Source organism: Suncus etruscus, chromosome 13, assembly GCF_024139225.1.
Source record: "Suncus etruscus isolate mSunEtr1 chromosome 13, mSunEtr1.pri.cur, whole genome shotgun sequence".
Lineage (NCBI taxonomy): Eukaryota > Metazoa > Chordata > Mammalia > Eulipotyphla > Soricidae > Suncus > Suncus etruscus.
The window spans coordinates 25,651,683-25,677,680 of NC_064860.1; the positions used below are offsets into that span (position 1 = coordinate 25,651,683).

Sequence of the window (25,998 nt, forward strand, 5' to 3'; positions counted from 1 at the left end):
ATAAGGCCTTGTGTGCAGAAGATCAGTGGTTCGAATCCTGGAATCCCATATGGTCCCCCAAGCCTGCCAGGAGTGATTTCTGAGCATAGAGCCAGGAGTAACCCCTGAGCACTGCCGGGTGTAACCCCCCCCAAAAAAAAAAAAAAAAGAAAAAAGGAAAGAAAAAGTAAAAGTAATGCAGACACAGTTACTAAAGTAATCAGCAATGTTAATGTAGTACTACTAATTTTAGAACCTAAACTAGTTGTTTAGGTTTAAGTTATTGTTTTAGTTTTGACTTTCGTGCTCTCCAATTTCTAAATTTTTATTTTTTTATTTTTATTTTATTTTTTTTTATTTTTGGGCCACACCCGGTGACACTCGGGTTACTCCTGGCTATGCGTCAGAAATTGCTCCTGGCTTGGGGGACCATATGGGACTCAGGGGATCGAACCGCGGTCCGTCCTAGGCTATCGCAGGCAAGGCAGGCACCTTACCTTTAGCACCACTGCGCCGGCCCCAACTTTTATTTTTTTGAAGGAAGTCTTAAGTCAATAAGTTTATTAACTGGTTTAATGCATTCATTAAAAATTATATAGTAGGGCCCGGAGAGATAGCACAGCGGCGTTTGCCTTGCAAGCAGCTGATCCAGGACCAAAGGTGGTTGGTTCGAATCCCGAATCCCGGTGTCCCATATGGTCCCCCGGGCCTGCCAGGAGCTATTTCTGAGCAGACAGCCAGGAGTAACCCCTGAGCAACGCCAGGTGTGGCCCCCCCCAAAAAAAATTATATAGTAGACTTTTTCCATTAAAAATAGTCTAAAAAATAGGGGGCCAGAGAAATAGCACAGCGGTAGGGTGTTTGTTTGCCTTGTATGCAGAAGGGCGGTGGTTCAAATCCTGGTATCCCATGTGGTCCCCCGAGCCTGCCAGGACTGATTTCTGAGCAAAGAGCCAGGAGTGACCCCTGAGCACTCCCGAGTTCTGCCCCAAAAAAAAAGAAAAAGAAAAAAGAAAAAGAAACATATATGGTTAATCATAGTTCTTAGTTATAAGCAACTGTTCAGTCAGGAAAGATAGCTCAAAGGACCCCAAGGAGTGTATTCCTTGTTTGCAAATGATCCTGATTTTAATCCCAAGGTCTGCCAGGGTGGCCCTGGTTCCCCTGGCACTGCTGGATCTGAGCCAAGCCCTAGTAATGAATTGTTAGACACACACAGCCGGTCTTAATATCACCTAGCTCTTTGGCACTACTAGGGAATACCTACCCTAGACTCCAAATAAAGGAGGTAAAAAAGAAACAAACATGACGATGAATAATACACAAAATCTCTATGAGGATTAGAAAACCAGAGGTTGGAAGAATAGGTAACAGAAACAATGCCCTGGATCATGTAACAGTTGTTAACAGTGCCACTGGATATAGACACTGCAGTTTGCACTGCCAGCAACAGCGATTCTGAACTCTATATACCTGTACAAGGACACTCATCACCAATAATGCTTTCTAACCACTGGAAATAAGGGTATGCTATTTGCTTTCAGTTCAAGGTCAGGGAAGAATTATATACTTGTTCCTGTATCTTTAAAAGAATTTGGAAGTATGCTGTGTGGCATTTTTCAATTTATGTTGACACAAGAACTCAAGTTCATCAAGTCTTGAATTCCCCAAACATAGGACTAGTATTTAGTTCCTAGAGAGCCTGAAAATAATGTCATGTGCCTACAAGTGGTATTTAGTATTAAAGTCAAATAACTAATTTAGTTTTTAGTGAAGTATATGATTATTATAATGCCAATTAAGCAAGCATTACATGATAGAGTTTACGGACTATAATTAGTATAACTTCTGTGATCAGCCCTTTTAATTGGTTATGGGCTGGGGTACAGCTCAGTCCAGCAGTGTTAGAGACCACAGTGGCGAACCTGGCAATGCTTTGTGGTACCAGAGATTGAATTTGGGACCTTGCACACGCAAGACTTCAAGGCATGATTTGAACTCTTTCCCTGGCTTCTGAAGAATTGCTTGAAGCAGTGGTGTAGAGATTTGTCATATAGGTTGTACATAAGAAAATAGTGTCCTTTCTCTTAGGGGGAAAGAATAATTTATAAAAGCTAAATAGCTTATGGATTTGATGAGATGGGGTGGGGTAGAGATAATGATAATAGAGAGTAAGAAGATTTAGGTGTTTTACCTTGATATATATACATATATATATATATATATATATTGCTATTTACTTCCTTGGCCTCTTTAATCCAGTTGCTCATATATTTCCTCATTTAGAACATAAAAAAGAGAAGACTTTCGAAGTTCTTAAGAGCCAGGAGACCAGGGAGCTTATGAGGAGTCTCCTCAGAGGTGGTGTTTGAGTAAGGTGGCCACTCAGTTATGCCCCTTCCCCAAATGAATTCAGGTAGTCAGCTTTGATTCTTTGTGATTCACACACCAAATAATTTTAGTTTTTACCTTGTGCCTAAACACCAGACATATTTAGTGGTCTACTTGATATTTCCACTAGGTGCATTAATAAGCATTTCAAATATACCTTGAACTAAAAGGACTCTTGATTTTGCTGATCCTAAATCCTCCTAACTTACCCCAAATACACGAAAAGAAGTGAAGAAATTGACATCAACAATTTGTTCTGGGGCCAGAGAGATAGCATGGAGGTAGGGTGTTTGCCTTGTGTGCAGAAGGACGGTGGTTCGAATCCCAGCATCCCATGTGGTCCCCTGAGCCTGCCAGGAGCGATTTCTGAGCTAGAGCCAGGAGTAACCCTTGAGCACTGTCAGGTATGACTCAAAACAAAACAAAACAAAACAAAACAAAAAAAACCTACTTGCTCTTATAGTGAATGACACTACTCTCCATTAATTATTAAGATGGAAACTCATCTCAATTCAGCATTCAGGAAGTAGCTCGAGTTTAAAATTAGTATCATCCTTTATTCTATTTCTCTCACCCTCCGCAATTAGCAAATAGTAATGTACCTCTGCATTACCTAAGTTGTGTAACCTCTCTACTGAAACTCCTATGCAAGCTTTATCATATATCCTTGGGAAGTACTACAGCAGGCTCCTTACTTAAATTCCTTTTCCTGCTCTTACCTTTTGAAAGCATGTTTCAGATAGCAGCCAAAAATGTGCACCGTGCAGGAGAGATAGTACAGCAGGCAGGGTGCTTGCCTTGCACATGACTGTTCAAGGCTTGATCTTATAATTCTGTGTCCTGCCAGGAGTAAACCCTGAGCACTGCAGTGTGTGACCTAAATCGCCCTCTCCCCAGCACAAAATTGATGTCCTTCCCTACAATATTAAACCAAATACTGAGGTGGTGATCCACTGCCCTAAGTATGTAAGTTTAGTTGTCTTATTAGTAGGTCATATGTGTGGCCTCTACTTAATCAGATTTATTCTTAATTTCCAATTTCTTTTTTTTTTTTTTTTTTTTTTGGTTTTTGGGCCACACCCGGTAATGCTCAGGGGTTACTCCTGGCTATGCGCTCAGAAGTCGCTCCTGGCTTGGGGGACCATATGGGACGCCGGGGGAATCGAACCGCGGTCCGTCCGAGGCTAGCGCAGGCAAGGCAGGCACCTTACCTTTAGCGCCACCGCCCGGCCCAATTTCCAATTTCTTAACATATTTTCTATCCTGGAGTTTTAGGAAATAAAACTTTTTTATTTAAATCATTTTTTTTTTTTTTTTTGGTTTTTGGGCCACACTCGGCGGTGCTCAGGGGTTACTCCTGGCTGTCTGCTCAGAAATAGCTCCTGGCAGGCATGGGGGACCATATGGGACACCGGGATTCAAACCAACCACCTTTGGTCCTGGATCGGCTGCTTGCAAGGCAAACACCGCTGTGCTATCTCTCCGGGCCCTATTTAAATCATTTTATATTGGAGCTATTTCCAGTTGTGCTGGAAGAACTGGGATCACTCCCCAGGCTATTTAGTTTGGTACTGTGAGCTTGAACCTTTGGTTCTCAGCCATGCAGTGTATGCTAAACTGTATGCTAAGTATACTACTTGAGTCATGATGAATCAGGACTTTAAAATAATCTGTATCTTAATATGAAAATAATTCTTTTAAAATATGAAAGCAAATTATGGAACTAGGAAGGTAGTGCAAAATGCAAGATCATTTGACTGTGATGTTCAATCCTTAGTTTTGGTTCCTAGCTTTGTATGTTCCTCTCGGCATTACTGGCTGTCCCCTAGCACCACCATACCTGACTAATACCTCATCACCAGATCTGCAATGCAAGTCCAAGTAACTCTGGGAAGGACCACTTCGTCTTCAGCATTGCGAAGAAACCATACTCTACACCCGTCTACCACTTAAGAAATTATCCCTGGTTGAGAAACATATGTAAGAAACAGTAGTCACTCTATTCCAGAATGCCTTAAGACTAACTTTTAGTTGGCTCTTATTTATTTTTTTTGATTCACAGCTAGAAATACATTCATATATGGGTTCCATATACACATAACTACAGTACTCTGTACATTCTGGTATTTTTTTCTTTGTTCCTCTAATTTTATTATAAGCACTATGATTTATGAAGTTGTTCATAATACAATAGTTTCAGGCAATACATGTTCAAATAACAGTTCCATCACCAGTATGACTTCCCTTCATGAGTGTCCCCAATCTCCCATGTACCCCCTAGCCTAACTCTATGCAGGGATAAATTTACTTCATAATATTTGTTACAACACAAAGGCAAATAAAATTATCAATGCTTAGATCAACAAGGAAGAGTTAATTTGAAATAATTAAGATATCTTTTCATGTGTTACTAAAATCAGTGTCTTAAGTATTTACAGGGTGTGATTGGTTCTTGACCTTGATTATCATTGGGTATGCCATATTGCCACCACCACCACCAAGAAATTTACTTTTATCTTCAAACTTGTGATCATTTTATTTATTTGTTTGTTTGTTTTGTATTTTTGGATCACATTCGGCGCTCGGGGAACCATATGGGATGCCGGGAATAGAACCAAGGTCTATCTGTGGGTGGCTACCTGCAAGGCAAACGCCTACTGCTGTGCTATTTCTCTGGCCCCAATCTTGTAATAATTTTTTTGTTTGTTTGTTTTTGGGCCACACCCGGCGTTGCTCAGGGGTTACTCCTGGCTGTCTGCTCAGAAATAGCTCCTGGCAGGCACGGGGGTCCATATGGGACACCGGGATTCGAACCAACCACCTTTGGTCCTGGATTGGCCGCTTGCAAGGCAAACGCCGCTGTGCTATCTCTCCGGGCCCTTGTAATAATTTTAATAATGTTCATAACCCAGAGTCAATTCTCTTTAAAGGAAATACTTTCTTTTCTCTCACCCACTAATTTATCCATTCAAGTTTATCATGGGATTACAGCAGTTTACACTTAATAATTTTAGTTCCTTGCTATCCATTCACTAAAATCTTGAATTCCTCCAGTCATTCATAATGGTTGAAAATCAGTTGCTGTTAATGTTGATTTTTGACATTCCATGAATCAGGATATTTATTATTATTATTAGTAGTAGTTAGTAGTAGTAGTAGTAGTAGTAGTAGTAGTAGTAGTAGTAATTAGTAGTAGTTAATAGTAGTAGTAGTTGTTGTTGTTGTTTCTGTTGTTTTGTGTAAGTGATACTCCGGTGGCTCTTGGCTTTGTTCTCAAGCGTAACTCTTTGTTGACCTCAGGTCTATAAAGGGTATCAGGATTTGAACCTGGATCAGCTGCATGTATGGACCTCTGTACTATCACTCTGGTCCTCATGAACTTTTTGTTTTGTTTTGTTTTGTTTTGTTTTGTTGGGCCATACCTGGAGTAGCTTAGAAGTTACTCCTGGCTCTGCACTCAGGAATCACACCTGGCTGTGCTCAGAAGAGCATATTGGATGCCAGGGATCAAACCTGGGTTGGCAGCATGCAAGGCAAGCACCCTATTTGCTATTCTATTGCCCTAGTCCCCCTAATAAATGTTCTTAATGGTTTCTAGAAGGATGAATTTTTTTCCAGAAGATTTTAATTTACTTTGTCTGGATCCATAGAGGGATCACTGTGTATAGCAATTACAGCCTTACCAAATGCATTTCAACCTTGACAATTGCAAAGTCAACCTTGGCAATTGCAGTGACTTTCATGGGCTGCATGACCATAGTAACCACTCATTTATCTCCAGCAGATGATTCAGATGTACATTTCTCTCTCTCATCTCCTGGATGTTCTTGGGGAATAATGTAGTTCCAGGTATTGGATTCATCAATTCTGTATGTAAAGCATGCACTGTAGTTTCTTGACTTGTCCCCCTGACCATAGGCATTTGCTTTTGCTTTTGTTTTTATGGTGCTGAGAATTAAACATGGGACTTCACATATGCAACGTAAGTACACTTGCATTGAGTTATCTTCCCAGTCCCAGATGCATTAATATTTCATCCCTCCCTCCCTCCCTCCCTTCCTCCCTCCCTCCCTCCCTTCCTCCCTCCCTCCCTCCCTTCTTCCTTCCTCCCTCCCTCCTTCCTTCCTTCCTTCCTTCCTTCCTTCCTTCCTTCCTTCCTTCCTTCCTTCCTTCCTTCCTTCCTTCCTTCCTTCCTTCCTTCCTTCCTTCCTTCCTTCCTTCCTTCCTTCTTCTTTCTTTCTTTTTTGGTTTTTTGTTTGTTTTTTTTGGGTCACAACCGGCAGTGCTCAGGGGTTACTCCTGGCTCTATGCTTAGAAATTGCTCCTGGCAGGCTCAGAGGACCATATGGGATGCTGGGATTCGAACCACCGTCCTTCTGCATGCAAGGCAAACACCCTACCTGCATGCTCGCTCTCCGGCCTTGCACTAATATTTTTCCTAAGCAGTTCTCAACCTGTGGAGCTTATTTACCAAACCATGTTGAAAACGAATGTGTTTTTACACAGGGTTGGTTGTTTCCATTTATATAGAGTACAGACAGAATAGATTTAGTTAGCTCTATTCTTAAGGGCCCTAGGGTTTGGAGAATGTCAAGTAAACATTGGCTTTAACTAAAAAGTCAATAGTTGCCTTAGCACCTAATGAGTCCTTTGGAGCTTTATAACAAGGCATGATTTCTCTACAACATAAAAGTTTTAGAAGATATCTTCCAATAAAATGCAGCAAATATTACTCTGAAAAATTTGTAATTTATGTTGGTCACAATAAAAATTATTTTTAAAAAATGCAACTTTGTATTAAAAATTTGTTTTTTGTTTTGTTTTGATTTTTTTTGAGGGGGGCCCACATCTGTGGCACTCAAAGGTTACTCAGAAATAATTCCTGGCAGGCACAGGGGACCAAATGAGATGCTGGGGTCGGTCCCAGGGCAAATGCCCTACTGCTCTACTGTGCTATCTCTCGGGTCCTGAAAAATCTATTGTTTAATGTAGCCACTTTTATCAATAATCTTATCTAGCTCAGCTAGCTTGCAACTTCTCCAGCACCACATCCCGCTTAGTCTTGCACTGTTGTTATGGAGACCACATCTGACCTTAACCTCACGAACCAAAAAAAAACCTAACCAACTCTCATGAACTCTTCTGGTTCAAACTGTTTTCTGCAGCTTTCTCAGTTTGTCTACCTTCATAGAATTGATAGAATTGAAGAAATATACCCTTTGTTCTGGTTGGCTTAAGTAAAATATTGTCAAAATTATGGCAAAAAAGATTTTGGGTTTCTTTTTTGGATTTTGGACCACACAAGGTGATACTCAGGGTTACTCCTGGCTATGCTCACAGAAATCACTCCTGGCTTGAGGGACCATATGGGACACCGGGGGATCTAACCGTCCTAGGTCAGACACATGCAAGGCAAACACCTTAACTCTGCGCCATCGCTTGGCCCCCAAAAAAGTTTCTTAAAGCCTTAATAGATCATCCCAAAATATGCTGTAAGTATTCTAATCTGTGCTGACCCCCATTTTTATATCCAGAGCTCAATACTTTGCTTTTTTGTTTTTTTCATGGGGGCTGAGGGACTCCCACATAAGGCCTGAGGGCCAGTTCAAGGGATATTGAGCAACTAGATCAGTGTCTTTCTTTTTCTTTTTTTTGGCTTTTGGGTGACACCCGGCAGCGCTCAGGGGTTACTCCTGGCTTTACGCTCAGAAATCGCTCCTGGCAGGCTCAGGGGATCATATAGGATGCCGGGATTCGAACCACCGACCTTCTGCATGAAAGGCAAACACCTTACCTCCATGCTATCTCTCCGGCCCCCTAGATCAGTGTCTTGATATGAGGATTGAGGATGCAGTGCTGGTTGTGTCTCTGTTTTCTCCAAGGCCACACCTAGCAGGTGGGGTGAGGTGGCTGGGCGTGAACCTAGAAGTGGCATCCAGGGCTACTTTTAGGAGATTTGGGCTTTCTACTATTAACTTCTGATTGATGTATTTGTCTCCGAGTCCTGCTCTTAGAAATCTAGTTATTACTGGAATTGGATCAATAGTACAATGGAAAGGACACTTGAATTGCATGCGGCCAATCTAGGTTCTATTCCTGTTGATCCTATTTGGTCCCCTGAGCCTTCTAGGCGTGATCCCTGAACCAGGAGTAAGCCCTGAGCACAGCCGGGTGTGGCCCCAAAACAAAAACAAGTCTAGTTGTTATTGGTTCCTTTAAAAACATTGTTTAATAACAGCAAGAACTGAATAAATATTCTTAAGGTCAGATCTCCAATGGCTAGTATAGATTTATGAATTTTGCTCTTATCACTACTTGCAGTTTGTAAACACTTCCTTATTTTCCAACATAAGGTAATGAAAAAATTGAGCGTAGCGACATTTCGATGGGATATATATCTAGATTATATTCTTCTTTACTTTTCCAGAAAGGAATTTTTATGGTAGATATTAATTTATTCATTTCTATCCTTCATGCTGTATTTTTTCATTTTTAGGGTCTTTGTGGAATTAAGACTGAGAACATTCTTTGTTTTGGGGCTACACCAAGTAGTGCTTAAGGGTTACTCCTGGCTCTCTGCTTAGGAATCAATGTTGGTGATACCAGGGGAACCCTATGGGTTTCTGCTACGCACAGGGCAAGTGCCCTACCCACTGTACTCTCTCCAGCTCCACTGCACTGGAAGTAAGATATTTTTAAGGGGCCAAAGATACAGTTTAGAGGTTAGGATGCTTGCCTTGCATGCAGTAGATCCCCAGTACTATAGATAGTCCTACGAGCATTGTTAGGGATTCCTGGGCACATAACCAGTTGTATAGCTTCACAGCACCTCTGGGTGTATCTCCCCACCCCCACTGATTATTAGATTCAACTGGGGGTATAGCTTAGTGGTAGAGCATTTATTTGACTTGGATGTTTGAAGCCCTGAGTTTGATTTCTGGAATCACAGACAAAAAGAAAAAAGTTTTCTTAGAGATTCAAGATGTTTGTTTACTATTAAGGGTCAGAAAGATAGGACTAGGAGATAAGGGGCTGACTTGTATTTGCCTGATAGGTGGCTGACCCCAGCACTGGGCGTGCATCTGAGTAGTACACCCCAAAATAATAAAGTCAAAATGGTTTTATTTCATCTTTCAAATGCTTACAGTTGGCTATGTTATGAATTACTCTCTCCTGAGACACTGCCTGATTCTTTCATTTGTATAAATTCTCCATCTTCACATTGCTGTTGAGAACTTAAAAACTCATTCTACGAACAGAAAGGTTTCTGGATCTTTTTCTGTTTTCCCTTTTCCCAAATAAAGCATCTGTTGTCCCTAAGGAGCTTTGGTTCCTTTCAATGAAGAGAATACAGGATTACACCCTGTCTGTGGGAGCATTGTTTTATGTCATTTCACTGACAGCTGATAGCAGACAAGATAGCATGTGGGACAGCTTAGATAATTTATGTGAAGGAGCTGGAAATGGTCTTGTTTTGTTTTGAAGCCACACCTGCCTGTGCTCAGGGCTTACTCCTGGATCTACTCAGACATCACTTATGCCAAGGCTCTGGGAACTATAGAGGATGCCAGGGTTGTGTGCAAGGTAGTGGGAGATTTTCAAAGCTGTGCATGTAGAGTTTTATTTTGTTTGGTTTTGGGCCACTCCAGGCACTGCTTAGAGGTTACTCCCAGCTCTGTGTTCTGGGATTATTCTTGGAGATGCTTGGGAGACAATTTCTGATGCTGGAATGAACCCAGGTCAGCCCCATCCAAGGCAAATGCCCTATGTCATCTGGGCTATTGCTCCAGCTCCAAATGTAGACACTTTAAATCCTCATTTGATCACATTTTTTCTTACTTACATTTAAAGTCATTTTCACTTATGTTCTTTTATTTTTTGTTTGTTTTTGTTTGGGGGCCACACCCAGTGGCATTCAGGAGTTACTCCAGGCTCTGCGCTCAGAAATCGCTCCTGGCAGGCTCAGGACCACATGATATACCAGAGATCAAACCCAGGTCTGTCCTGGGTTGGCTGCATGCAAGGCGAACACCTTCTCTGCTGTGCTATCACTCCGGCTCCAATTTTCACTTATGCTCTCTTTTGAGTTACTAGTTTTCTCCTTTTTACTCCCAGAAAGATATTTTTAACTGTTTATTTACTGTTATTATTATTTTAATAAATCATTTTGAACTAAAGTATTATCAGGGGACAAATGATAGTACAACAAATGTAGGGTGTTTGCCTTGTATGTGGCTGTCCCCTGTACTCAATCCCCAGTACCAAGTGTAGTTCCCTGATATAGCAAGTAGTAATTCCTGAGAGAATAGCCAGGAGTTACCCCAAAGCATCACTGCGTGAGGCCCAACCTCCTACCCCCCAAAAATAAATAAAGTATTACCAAAGATCTGAGCCAGTGAGATAGTACAGGGAACTTGAGTGAATGACCAGGAGTAAGTATTGAACTTCCAGGTATGGTCTCCAAAACAATAAAGATATACCCACTTATCACTACTTTTTTTCACTAATTCTCAGTAAGTGGTATTATTTCATAATTTTCTTATGAGAGTTTTAAATTTAAATAATGTGCCTTATAAAGTTGCTCACAATACAGCTATTTTTGATATTTAGTGTTCAAACTCCATTCCCGCCACCATTATCCCTGGTTTCTCACTTTCCCCTAGCCAGCCTTTTGGGCAGATATGGCTAATTTACTTAATATTGCAAGTTGCAGCTAAATGGTAATAGAACTATCAAAAAAAGAAAAAAAGAACAATTTGAAAATTGTCATATTTTCCAATAGGGTTATTATATTATTGTCTGAAGTAAACCTAAGCTGTTTATTGCTAGTTAAGCTTTCTGTTGTTGGTTTTGTTTGTTAAGCTTAGGTAGCTTCTATGATAATTTCATATGTAATATGGTGCATATCTACTGGAATGTTAATATTGAAAAATTATGGAGGTGTCATGTGGCCGACCACTTGACATGGCATCCACTTGGTTCAGGACTTCAAGGATCTGAGGAGCTGAGCCTAGGAGCCAACATGGTGGCAATTGTGAATCATGTGTATGGATGCAGGGGCTTCTTGAAGTATGGAGGGGAAAGGAAAAAGGATAGGTAGCCCTCTCTGTTTCCAAAAAGACCTCAGTAATCTCAATCCTCCAAATCAGCATACCTGGAGTTTTGGTGGTTAGATGTCTCTGCACAGATTAGTGGAAAAGTAGCCAAGTTGGGCCACTGGTGTGGAAACTTGTGGGTGTGTGTGTGCAGCTATTGAGGCTTCATAAGGGCAGGAGAATTGCCCTGTCTCCCTAGCAAGGGTCCCAGTGCATGATCTGTTATGATACCGGTATATCTAAATTTTTGTGGCTTGGCTTGCTTTACTTTCAAAAGTTAAATGGGTCTGTGGTGACACTTTCTCAAAGAAGAAATCAAATGGCCAAAAGGCACATGAAAAAATACTCCACATCATTGGTCGTCAGGGAGATGCAAATCAAAACTACAATGAGGTACCATCTCACGCCACAGAGACTGGCACACATCACAAAGAACAAGAAAAATTAGTGCTGGTGGGGATGTGGGGAGAAAGGAACTCTCATTCACTGCTTTTGGAAATGCCATCTAGTCCAGTCTTTATGGAAAACAATAGGGAGATTCCTCAAAAAACTGGAAATTGAGCTCCTATATGATCCAGCAATACCACTCCTAGTGTTTTACCCTAGGAACACAAAAACACAATATAAATATGCCTTTTGCACACCTATATTCATTGCAGCACTATTTACAATAGCCAGAATCTGGAAACAACCCAGGTGCCTGACAACAGATGAGTGGCTAAAGTAACTGGTACATACATATACACAATGGAATACTAGGCAGCCATTAGGAAAAAATGAAGTCATGAAATTTTCCTATACATTGGATGGGCATGGAAACTATTATGCTGAGTGAAGTAAGTCAGAGGGAGAGAGATAGACACAGCATAGTCTCACTTATCTATTTTTTTTTTAATTTTTATTGTGGCCAAAGTGAATTACAAATCTTACACAGTGATATTTAAGGTACACAGTGACAATAAATGAGGGCCTTTCCACCACCAGTGTTGTCCTCCCTTCATCCCTGTTCCCAAGTATATATCCCTTATCTCCCTCCTTTATCCTCCAGAATGCTAGTGTAACTAAAAGCATATATGTTAACACTAATGTAAACCATTTTTTTTTTTTGCAATTTCAGATATTTTTACTAGTGGTTTCTTAAAGGCTTAGAGTCAAAGGAACACTGTAAAAACAATGTTAGAATGGCAATTATCGTTTCTTGGGCCCACCAAAGTATGGGGGTCATGGAAAGGAAAAACTCTGGCCTAAGTACAAGGAGGTCCTACTCCTGAAGTTTCCTGACATGAGACCATTTCTAGGCTTCAGGCAAACTAGTTTGTCCAATCCCTGTCATTGTCTACAGTGCCCATACAGTTATGTTTTTCACAGTCTCTGTTGTTGGTATCATGTTTCTGTATTGAAGGTCCTGGAATCTGTATATCCTACATTGAAGTCAGGATGGTGCAGAGCGGCGTCTAATTTCAACTCACAATTGAAGGGCAATGCAGAAAGCCCTGTCCAGTACACAGGTCATTGTTGTTGCTTAAATCTTCTCAGTGTTAAGGGTAGACTCTTTTGAATAAATCGATGTCAGAGCAGCAGTAGGGTCTTCCCTGGTAGAGAATTGCTTCCAGGTGATGTCATAGACAACTTTGGATGTTTTATTGATGGCTTCCCTGGTGCAGGAGTGACTGGAAAATGCCCAAACCTCTGAGGCCTGTGCCAGGTCATCATGTCAATGTTCAGGGTGTAAGGTTCCATTGCACCACAAGATTTGTGTGTTCCTATCTCTATTAGATAAGAACTTATTTGTATGTATAGTATTTTCCATTTTAATGTGCCCATGCAAACAAGGATTAATGCCACCTGGCGTTATCAGTGCATAAGGGGGCCACAAGAACAAGTCCAACAATCCCCGTGACCTGGTTCAAACATAAGCATTAAACTGAGGGACAAAATTGTCACCATTTAAGAAAATTTGTGTGTTCCCATCTCTATAAGAACGTGTTTGTATATAATTTCCCATTTTAATGTGCCTATGCAAAGGAAGAACAGTATCACATGGCGAGATTGGTGCCTATAGGGATGCTAGAACAAGTCCAACAATCCATTTGACTTGGTTCTTATATAAACGTTAAGTGGAGGGACACTTCTACAAACTTCCTTATTTAACAAATAACAAAGGGAAGGAAAAATAGAGAGGGACTCTTTGTCCAAAATACCTTATTGAATAATTCACAAAGAGGAGAAAAGATAAAAATTGGGGAAAATAAACAATCTAACTTAAGACAGTGGACTCAATTGTCACCGTTTATGGGAACTAATTAGAAACCTATTATGGTAGCAACCACAGTTACACAATGAAAGAAGGAAAAGGCCAAGAGGCCGCTGAGAGTAAACAAGTAGGTAAAGAGTACTGGCCTCTTCCCAGCCTGAGAGTCCATCCTCTCATTTTTATTTTGAAAATATATGGTACCCCCACCCGAACTGATCTCTTCCCAAAATGAGAGTCAATCCTCCCATTTTTACTTTAAATATATATGGTACGCTCCCGCGCGATTTTTGAAATGGAGACCAATGAGAAAAAAAAAATATCAGTGAATGTCACGACGTAATGTCCCGACATACACCAGTGCTGCATCGGCCCGCCATCCACCCCATGTGTCCCCCCCTTAGTGTCGGGAAAGAAAAGGGGAAAGCCTGAGGACCACGATAGAGTCTACCTGGGCCGGCAACCAGGGAAGGCCTGGAGTAGTGGGGGAAATAGAGGAACTGCTGGAGGCCTGCCAAGCCTCCCAGCACCCCCAAGCTAGGGAGAATGCCACAGGCATAGGTGTCCCCTAACCCCATACCTGGGAAGAGCTGACCTCCAGGATCAAGGCACCGGAAGCCAGCTATCTGCCCGGCCCCTTCCTCTGCTCCTCCTCCCTCACCTATTTTAAGAAACATAAAAGACGGGCCCGGAGAGATAGCACAGTGGCGTTCGTTTGCCTTGCAAGCAGCCGATCCAGGACCAAAGGTGGTTGGTTCGAATCCCGGTGTCCCATATGGTCCCCCGTGCCTGCCACGAGCTATTTCTGAGCAGACAGCCAGGAGTAACCCCTGAGCACCGCTGGGTGTGGCCCCCCCCCCCCCAAAAAAAAAAAGAAACATAAAAGACATTATTGTAATAATATCCAGAGACAATAATATCCAGAGACAATAGAGATGAGGGCTGGAAGAACCGGCCTATGATAAGAAGCTTACCACAAAGAGTGGTGAGTGCAGTTAGAGAAATAACTACACCGACAACTATCATGACAATGGTATTGAGTGAGAGAAATAGAATGTCTGTCTTGAAGACAGGTAGGGCTGGGGGAGGATGGAGTTGGGGGTCATTGGTGGTGGTAAGGTTACACTGGTGAAGGGGGGTATTCTTTTTTTATAACTGAAAACCAACTACAAACATGTTCGTAATTATGCTACTTAAATAGATATATTGTTGTTTTTTATTTTTCTTTTTAATTTGAGGCTGTTGTGCTGGTTGATGGCAGATATGGTAGGTGACTGGGTTTTTGTGCATGGCTGCAGGGCTTTGGGAAGTAAGGAGACAGCCCAGTGATCTCAGCCCCGAAACTGCCTGGAGTTTTCGGAGGTTAGCCATCTCTGCAGAGATTAGTAGAAAAGTGGTGAAGTTGGGCCATTGATGTGGTGGCGGTTGTGTGGTCATCTTTATTTTTAAAGCTTCTTAACTTAGGTAGTTTCTCTGCATGGCTAGTTTAGTTTCATGGTTGTATCCAGAAGATTAATCAAGACTAATTTCACCAAAGATTTGTCTTTAAAAATGATTGTGTAGGGGGCCGGAGAGGTTGCATGGAGGTAGGGTGTTTGCCTCGCATGCAGAAGGACGGTGGTTTGAATTCCAGCATCCCATATGGTCCCCTGAGCCTGCCAGGAACGATTTCTGAGCGTAGAGCCAAGAGTAACACCTGAGCGCTGCCAGATGTGACCTAAAAACCAAACCAAAACAAAACAAAAAAAAAGATTGTTTTGGGGCTTCTCTAGCAGTGTGCGACCTCCCCTTACCATGTTACTGTTACTTAGCCTGCTGGTGTGGGCCTGTGGCTTTGTGCTTGACCTGCAGTGTGGTGCTGCTCCAACCCCAGGGTTTTAGGAATGGTGTACAAGGATCAGAATGAGAGCCTCTTGCAGTCCATCACTTGAGCTCTTTCCTTGACCCTTTGGTTTCTTCTTTTACACAGGAATCTTTATCGTATTCGTGCATAATGTCTTTTTAAGCATGGTGGTTGTTTTGTTTTTTTTTTTGCTTCCATTTTTTACACCCAGTGATGGTCAGTTATTAGTACTGGCTCTGGACCTAGGAATCACTCCTGTCATTTAACTGGGGACCATATCGGATGCTGGTGGTTAAACAGCTAGGCTTGCATGGCAATCACCTTAATCTGTACTATTTCCCCAGCTCCGCAAAAAATTTAAGCTAACATAACTTATTACCAAAATACAGTATAAAATAATATCTGGAATAAGTAATTTTTGAATTATTTTATCTCATTTGTACATTAGTGATTATAGTTTTTCTAGTATACAACATTTGCTTTATATTATGCTGCCTATCCAAAAAACAATATATTGGGGCTAGAGCTAGAGCATAGTGGTAGGGTGTTTGCCTTGCACTCAGCCAATTCAGTGATGGACCCAACTTTGATCCCCGACATCCCATATAGTCCCCTGAGCCTGCCAGGAGCGATTTCTGAGTGCAGAACCAGGAGTAACCTCTGGGTGCCACCAGGTGTGGCCCTAAAACAAAATAAAACAATTATTGCTTTGTCAGGGTTCTTAGCATGATCCAGAATTTGGACACTTTCTATACTTTTCTACCTTTTTTAGGGGGGGACCTCACACCCGTTGGCACTCAGGAGTGTGTTCAGAAATCGCTACTGGCAGGCTCGGAGAACCTGGGATGCTGGGATTTGAACCACCATCTGTCTTGGATCGGTTCCATGCAAGGCAAATACCCTACTGCTGTGCTATCTCTGCAGCTCCTTCACGTTGTGTGTTATTGTTATAGAATATATAGAATATGAATCAAAAGTTTGAATTATTATTATAGGGATCAAGCCAGGACCCTATCCATGTAGATATATGTTATATCTGTGGTACATCCTTAACACCTATATCATTTTTATTATGTTTTTTAAGATAGTTCCAAATGTACAGATGCAGAAATATGCTGACATAATTATAGAATGTCAATTATTAAGCTTGTTTAAAAAAGTAACAAAACAACTTGGTTTCAAACAAATTATTGTCCTGAACCTGCTCTGTTTTATGCCTGCTCTGCCAGTATGCTGTTTTGTTGGGCATACTTTATAGGTTACCACAGAGCTCTAGATCTCAGAGGGTGTTGCCTAGATCAGTAGCAACAGAATTTCATGGGAAATGGTTAAGAATGTCTAGTAATGGGTTGAACAGTCTGTTTTAATAAACCTTACAGGCCAAACTGGTGTGTACTATGGTGTAGGCACTGCCATGGACAATACAAAAATCTCAAGGCAATTATATACCTTACAAATAAAATGTCTTCAACAAATTAAGAACATCAAATAATTTAGGTAATTCACTGACGAATGGATGCAAATTTTGTTTGCTTTAGTTTGGGGTCATGCCTGGCTATGCTCACTAGTTACTCCTGGCTCTGTACTCAGAATTACTGGATGTGGGGGTTGAGGGGAAAAATCCATATGGAGTGTGAGGATTGGGCCCTGGTCAACCTTGACCAGGGCAAACTCCCTACCCACTGAACCCCTGGATACAAATTTTAAAGCTTCATTTTTGAAGATCAGTAGTTTAAATTCTTCATAGTTGCCATTTTGCATTTGAATACATTGTGTCTTGTTATATAGGCCCTTTCTTCCTTTCTTTCTCCCTCCTTTTTTTTTTTTTTGATCCCTCCCTTTTTCCCCTCTTCCTCCTTTTTTGAGCTTGGAGAACTACATGCAATGCTGGCCTTGAATTTTGATCAGCCATATTCAGTGCAAGCTCATTAAATTTTGTACTATCTTTCAGCCATACTTTGTTTTAAACTGAAAGCTGTTCTTTTACTCTTCAAGAATCACCTTGTAGAGGAGGTGAGGTGATAAACTCTGATGACAACAATATTTTATTATTAGAAGTTTTATTAACTGCTTAGAAAATTAGTCATTTTCTCCTGGGAACATTAAGTTTGGATTAGAAATTCCAGTAGCAGGGGCCCGGAGCGATAGCACAGTGACGTTTGCCTTGCAAGCTGCCAATCCAGGACCAAAGGTGGTTAGTTCGAATCCTGGTGTCCATATGGTCCCCTGTGCCTGCCAGGAGCTATTTCTGAGCAGACAGTCAGGAGTAACCCCTGAGCATCGCCGGGTGTGGCCCAAAAACCAAAAAAAAAAAAAAAAAAATTCCAGTAGCTGGGGCCAGCGAGGTGGCGCTAGAGGTAAGGTGTTTGCCTTGCAAGCACTAGCCAAGGATCAGGACTGTGGTTCCATCCCCGGCATCCCATATGGTCCCCCTAAGCCAGGGGCAATTTCTGAGCTCTTAGCCGGGAGTAACCCCTGAGCATCAAACGGGTGTGGCCCGAAAAACCAAAAAAAAAAAAATTCCAGTAGCTGTTAGAAGCCAGACCAGAGAGCATAAAGTTCAGAAAGTGAACTAGTAATTTATAATTCTTTTTGCTTCTTATTTTAATATCTGGAGGAAAATTCTATCTACTTACATGACAGGATACAAGTATACCATGATGAGATTAATCTATAGTCCCTATAGACCTTAAAGGTCGTGTTTAGTAAGAGTCGCTATGTCTGAGGAATTAATTTAATGATGGTATATAACATATTAAATACTATCTTTTTAAAGTTCCTGATGTTTACTAGGGTAATGGGATTGCCTATTAAACTGTACCTGTTTTTCAGCATTTTATAGTAATAATTTATAGTGTTTTATATAAATGTACTTGTATATGCAGATAAATTGAGGGTTGAATTCAAAATTAGTTATGTAGTAGCTTTGACCCTATAATTATGCGTTCTAATCTTCCTGAACAGCAGACTTCTTATCGTTGCAATATCTGCCTCATAAACGGGTTTTGTGAATTGAAGTTGTAGTCCTCTAGATTATGATATTATTAGTTACTAATATTAATATTATTAAATTTGGTCTTTGTTAACTAGAATTAGTGTTTTCATTTGCTCAGTGAAATTAATTTCATCTTTTCCCTGCTTACCACATTTCTTTTGTTTAGTACTACATTTACTTGTTTGTCACTTTGCTTTAAAAAATGTTGGTATTACTAGGTCATTCATACTGGAACCTAACAAGAATATACTAGCACTGAAAGGAGCAATGGAAAAAATTGGCATAATAGATTTATGTATAGGGCGTTCCACCCTCAGAAAACTGGACACATGTTCTTCTCCAACATACATGGTTCATTCTCCAAAATAGACCACATGCTAGCACATAAATGTACCTATATAAAAAAAGGTGAAAGAAATTGAACAAACTACCTCTTGAATCATAATGCACTGAAATTAGAAGTGAATAACAAGCAGACACAGAGGAAAAATATTTTTGTGGGGGGGTGAGAAAAATTTTAACTTCTGGAAATTAAACAGCTCACTACTGACAACCAGTGGGTCAGAGATGAAACAGAAGAGGAAATGAAAAGATTCCTGGAAACAAAAATGAAGACACAAATTGTCAGAATCTGTGGGACACAGCAAAGGCTATACTAAAAGGAAAACGTATAGCTTTGCAAGCACCCATCAGTAAAGAAGAAGGGGCATACATAAATAACTTAATGTCACAGCTTACAAAACTGGAAAGTGATCAAAATGAACCAAAAATAGGAAGACAAGGAAATAATAAAGCATCAAGCAGATACCAATGAATGGGAAATCCAAAAACAATTCAAAAGATCAATGAAAGCAAGGGTTGGTTCTTTGAAAAAATAAACAAGATTAATAAACCACTAGCAAAACTCACAAAAAAAGGGAGAGAGAGAAACTTAATAAACCGAATCAGAAATGAAAACAGGGCCCGGAGAGATAGCACAGCAGCGTTTGCCTTGCAAGCAGCCAATCTAGGATCAAAGATGGTTGGTTCGAATCCCGGTGTCCCATATGGTCCCTCGTGCCTGCCAGGAGCTATTTCTGAGCAGACAGCCAGGAGTCACCCCCGAGCACCGCCGGGTGTGGCCCAAAAACAAAAACAAAAACAACAAAAAGCATGTGCCTTGCATGCAGCTCTGCCTGGTTTGATCCGAGCACAGCCTGGAATGATCCTTGATCACTGCCAGGTATCAACCCTCCACTCCCTTCTCCAAGAAGAAATATTTGCTGCTTTTAGAAGTTAAATAGCATGATAGTACTTTTTCTTTATATTTCAATAATGGCACAGTAGTCTCAGTCATCTGTAAAAATTACCACGAGGTTGATGTTTTGAATTTTTTTTTATTTCTTAGCAATTTTTTGCTACATACTTGGCATACTTTCCATTATTTTCTCCCTCTAACAAATCAAAACTTTTATTCAAGGACAGACCATTTGTTTTTTTCTTGCTAACTCTCCTTATCCTGACTGTTCTACTCTTTGCTGGTAGGGGTGAAAAGCATCTTCATATCAGGTCTTCACTAATCCCACAGGCCAGGAATGGGGAGCCACATGCACCTTCTATCTGGAATAAAAGTCCTGGCTCCCTCAACTTGGCTTTCTTTAAAGTCACATCAGCTTCATTACTAATGGCATGCTAAGTTAGGGTCTGGCAAGGGTGGACATTTATTCCAATCTTTGCCGGCATGCTTGGGAAATAAATACTTTTTTCTTATGTGCTTGACTGGAGCATAGCAGTTATAATCTACATCTTCATTTTGGGGCTGTAGAGATAGTACAGTGGGCAAGGATGCTTGCCTAAAATGCATATGACCTGGGTTCAATCCCTGGCACCATATTTAGACTTCTGACTCCTCGGTATGATCCTTGAGCACAGAGCCAAGTAATCTCTGAGCACTGCTGAGTGTGGCCCCCCAAATCAAAAGTAAAGGTTTTAGTTTTTACCTTTGAGCACAAAGCCAAGGAATAGTCCCTGAGCACTGCCAGGTATGACCAAACAAACAATAAAACCTTAGTAATTAAACAAAAGTAATAACTTTTTTGGGGGGTGGGGTTTGGGCCACACCCGGCGATGCTCAGGGGTTACTCCTGGCTGTCTGCTCAGAAATAGCTTCTGGCAGGCACGGGGGACCCTGTGGAACACCGAGATTCGAACCAACCACCTTTGGTCCTGGATCGGCTGCTTGCAAGGCAAACACGGCTGTGCTATCTCTCCAGGCCCAACTTTTTTTTTCTTAACTTTATCTTTTCTTGTCTTTTGGCTAGGCAAAGTGGGTGTGGTATATGTATGCTTGCATATAGATCTGTGTGTGCATCCACTGTTTTGGGATCCCCCAAACCTGTCAGGAGTGATTTCTGGGCACAGAGCCAGGAATAACCCCTGAGTACCACTGGCTGTGACTCTAAAACAAATATTCGGAGTCAAATGTTAGCAAACTAAATCCATTTCATATAAACATTACATTATGACTAAATTGAATTTAATCTCAGGAATGTAAGATATACTCAGCTTGAAGGAAAGATGTTACCTTGAAGTTCACTGTAACTTGGATGCAACTGGGCAGTATCATATAAAGTGAGTCAGTCAGAGGGAGAAGGACAAATACCAAATGATCTCTCTCATTTGTAGAGTATAAAGAAAAATAGTCAGGAAATAAACACCCATAACCGTCCCCGAGAGTCTGCTTATGGGAACTGAGTTTGCTAAGTGGGGTGAGAGGGTTAGGGAGGACCAGGAGATGGTGAGGAAGGGATTGACATTGGTGGCAATACTGTGCTCCTGAAATATCAAGACATCAATATAACACTGTTGTAAATAATATTACAATAACAAGATTTGGGTTACACCAGGCGATGCTCAAAGATTATTCCTAGCCCTGCATTCAGGAATTACTCTTGGTGGGATGTGGGGACCATATGGGATGCTGGAGAATTGAATCCAGGTTGGCTGCATGCAAGACAAGTGACCTCTTCGCTGTTGTGGGGCCAGAAAGAAAGTTGATAGTTGAGTATCCAGCAGTGATAAAAACCCCATGCCCCACCAAGTCTGGCCCCAAGTCAGAAAGCACAAAAATTCCCTATTGTATAGTTTAATCTTTTTGTGAGTAGATTGTAGGTTCTCTAATCTGTACCATTATACTACTAATCTATTTATCTGTTCATCTGTCATTATTACACAATCTTAATTACTATTGCTTTGTAATGCAGGTATTTTTATAATTCAGGAACATCTTTCTATATCTTTTGTATTAGTATTTTTTGCTGGCTTCTTTTTTTGCCTATTTTGTTTGTTTTGGAGCCACACCTGTCAGTGATCAGGGATTATTATTTCTGGTTCTGTGGTCAGGTATCACTCCTGGCACTCCTGGCAGGCTTGGGGACCATGTAGAGGATCAGACCACAGTTGGCTGTATGGGATACCTATTCCTGGTATCCCATATTGTTCCCTAAGCCTGACAGAAGTGATTTCTGGATGCAGAGCCGGGAGTAACCTCTGAGCACCACTGGATATGGTCCAAAAACCAAACCAAACAAAAATAAATGCCACTAAAACTTATTTAAAACTATCATAATAAGCATATTAGTTAAAACATCTCACCATGGGGTTGGAGAGTTGGTGCTAGAAGTAAGGTGTCTGCCTTGCCAGCGCTAGCGTAGGAGGGACCTCGGTTTGATCCCCCGGCGTCCCATATAGTCCCCTTAAGCCAGGAGCGATTTCTGAGTGCATAGCCAGGAGTAACCCCTGAGCGTCAAATGGGTGTGGCCCAAAAACCCAAAAAAAAAATATCATAATAAACATTGGCAATGAGGTGAAGTCACAGAACTCTTATATACTGTAGTTGGAACCACTTTGAAAAAGTTTATTTGGAGGAGGGGTTGACAGCTCACCAGCTATACTTTGAAATTATTCCCAGCTTGGTTCTTAAGTGATGATATGGTACTAGGAATTGAACCCAGGACCTCAGATTTGCAGGGTCAGTGCTTTACCTCTGACCCACATCCCTGGCCTCAGTTTTTGTTCGTGTGTGTGTGTGTGTGTGTGTGTATGTGTGTGTGTGTGTGTGTGTGAAGAATGGTTATCCACACAAACATACACACATGCATATATATATGTAGATGTAATAACAAACCAAAAAAAAAAATACCACCAAAGCACCTCATATAATCCTCCATGTTCTAAGCACTCCTGATTGTAACCCATAAATCCTGAGCTTAGTGTCTCTCTCTTCGTCATTTTTTTTCTTTGTCTTAGGAAAGGAACAATAAAAGCTGGAAATTTTGTTTTGTTTTGTTTGTTTGTTTTTGGGTCATACTCGGCAGCACTCAGGGGTTACTCCTGGCTCCACGCTCAGAAATCACTCCGGCAGGCTCGGGGGACCATATGGGATGCCGGGATTTGAACCAATGACCTTCTGCATGAACAGCAAATGCCTTACCTCCATGCTATCTTTCCGGCCCCAAAAGCTGGAAGTTTTTTGTATCAATTTATTTTTTTACATGAAGCAAGTTAATTTTGTGTGGGGGCCATCTCCAGTGATTCTCAAGGGGTTATTCCTGGTCTCAGAAATATGGTGTTGTATAGGGATCATATGGGATGCCAGGATTAAACTGAGGTTAGCTGCATGCAGGCACAGTCCATACTTACTGTACTGTCAAGCTCTGAAGCAAGATAATAAATTTTATCAAAAGAAATTGGGGCTGGAGAGATAGCACGGAGGTAAGGCATTTGCCTCTTATGCAGAAGGTCGGTGGTTTGAATCCCAGCATCCCATATGGTCTCCTGTGCCTGCCAGGAGCGATTTCTGAGCATAGAGCCAGGAGTAACCCCTGAGTGCTGCCAGGTGTGACCCAAAAACCAAAAGAAAGAAAACTTAACAGAGATGGGCTTGAAAGATAGTATGGCTTGTAAGGCACTTGACTTTCTTTTTCTTTCTTTCAGGGACCACATCCAGCAATGCTCAGATCTTATTCCTGGCTCTATGCTCAGGAATCATTCCTGGTTATTCAGGGAATCATGTGGGTACCAGGGATTAAATACATAAAGATTGGCCCCATGCAAGGCAAATGCCCTAACTGCTATAATACTGCTCCCCAAAGTTACTTGTTTTTCTTGATCTCTGGCAACCAAACAAAAATATATCATTATATGTATATGTGTGTATATATACACACAGAGAAGGGGAAAATTAAATGAGAAAGAGATGACATGATTAAAGTAATAAAGGAGAGTTATTGAAGGATTCCAAGAGTTTTAAAGGTTATTGGAAGACAGAACAAGCTGCTTATATACAGGGAAAAGTATTTTGACAAGTCCTACATCACTTCTGGAAGCCAGAAGGTAGTGAAATAACCTCAACATATTACCAAGAAAGTATCAGTACCTATTTTTATATAGCCAAAATAGTAGTTATAAAAGGAGATACTTGTAAATTTATAGTAATTCAGATCCTCTGTTTAGGATAAGTTTTTGGTAAATATTCCACTGAAAGACACTAAAGTATGGCAGAGGGCTGGAGCAATAGCATAGTAGGTAGAGTATTTGCCTTGCATGTGGTCAGCCCAGATCCCATTTCTGGCATTCCATTTGGTCTGCCAAGCCTGCCAGAAGAGATTTCTGAGCTCAGAGCCAGGAGTAACCCCTAGGTGTAGCTGGGGGCAGCATAAATAAATAAATAAATAAATAAATAAATAAATAAATAAATAAATACAAATAGGGCAGGAAGGGGGCTGGAGCAATAGTATAGGGCCTAAAAAGTTTGCCTTGCAAGCAGATGACCTAGTTTCAATCCTCAGGGCCCCATATGGCCACCTGAATACCACTAGGAGTTACCCCTGAACACCCCCCAAATGATAAAATAGGGCAGAATGGTTCAAAAAGAATTAGCATTTTCTCACAACAGATATATGGCATATTTTGAAATGGTTTCTTCAAAAGGTATTTGAATAGACTGTACCAATTTCCACAGTAATTCTGGAAAATTCAATTAGAATATCTGCTTATTTAATATTTCAGTAAAATAAGTTCAAAATGATGTTTTCTAATTTATTTATTTCTTTTAGATTTGTCACGAAATCGCCTCTCAGAAATTCCCATAGAAGCATGTCACTTCGTTTCACTCGAGACTCTCAACTTATACCAAAATTGTATTCGGTATATACCAGAAGCAATTCTAAACCTACAAGCCCTAACCTTCTTAAACATTAGGTAAGAATATTGTTTCTTTTAATTTTTTAGTTTGTTCATTTATTTACATTTTTTTGAGGGCCATATCCTGTGGTGCTTAGAACAACTCCCAGCTCTGTGCTGGAAGTCACTCCCAGTAGAATTTGGGGGACCATAGGATGCCAGGTTTGAAACCCAGGCCTCCTGCATCCACAGCATGTTTTCATCAGGTTGAGTCATATCTGAAGGCCTTTTTATTTAAGTTTGGGTTTTTTTTTTTTGGTTTTGGTTTTGGTTTTTGAGCCACACCCAGTGGTGCTCAGGGGTTAATCCTGGCTATGTGCTCAGAAATCGCTCCTGGCTTGGGGGATTATATGGGATGCCAAGGATCGAACTGAGGTCCTTCCTGGATCAGCTGCCTGCAAGGCAAATGCCTCATTAAGTTTGGGTTTTATATACTATTTTTCTTTTTTTCTTTTTTTTTTTTTTTTTTTTTAGTTTTTGGGCCACACCCTGTGACGCTCAGGGGTTACTCCTGGCTATGCGCTCAGAAGTTGCTCCTGGCTTCTTGGGGGACCATATGGGACGCCGGGGGATCGAACCGCGGTCCGTCCTAGGCTAGCACAAGCAAGGCAGGCACCTTACCTCCAGCGCCACCGCCCGGCCCCTATTTTTCTTTTCCTCTTTCACTAAGATCTATATATAAATATAAAGATCTAAATATATGTTTATGTCAGTAGTATATGGGGCTTATACAGTATTTTCTCTGTCCCTCTAGTTTCTTCATTGTCTTTTCTTTTTTCTTCATTGTCTTTTCAATAATTAACAACCCAACTGACCATTCACTTAATATGCTTGTAGCAGTGGTTTTCAGCATTCAAAATGTGTCATTAAGAAGAAATAAACCGGCCCGGAGAGATAGCACAGCGGCATTTGCCTTGCAAGCAGCCGATCCAGGACCAAAGGTGGTTGGTTCGAATCCCCGTGTCACATATGGTCCCCCGTGCCTGCCAGGAGCTATTTCTGAGCAGACAGCCGGAGTAACCCCTGAGCACCGCCGGGTGTGGCCCAAAAAACAAAAAAAAAGAAGAAATAAACCTGAAATTATATTTTTGATCCCTGTCATTAGATAATTTTATATATTGAGTTGCTAATGTAATTATTCAACTTATTTACTCTATTTTTCACATTTTAAAATAATTCTTTTGTTATTTTAATTTAATTTAATTTAATTTAATTTTTTGGT

The 25,998-nt window shown here is 40.9% G+C and overlaps 1 protein-coding gene across 1 annotated transcript in view; it reads left to right on the forward strand.

Moving 5' to 3' along the window:
* LRCH3 (leucine rich repeats and calponin homology domain containing 3) overlaps positions 1–25,998 on the forward strand; it is a 102,103-nt gene that overhangs the window by 11,012 nt on the left and 65,093 nt on the right. The window contains exon 2 of the mRNA XM_049785885.1: positions 24,650–24,794. Coding sequence (XP_049641842.1) covers positions 24,650–24,794 — 145 coding nt within the window. The remainder of the gene's footprint in view (positions 1–24,649; positions 24,795–25,998) is intronic.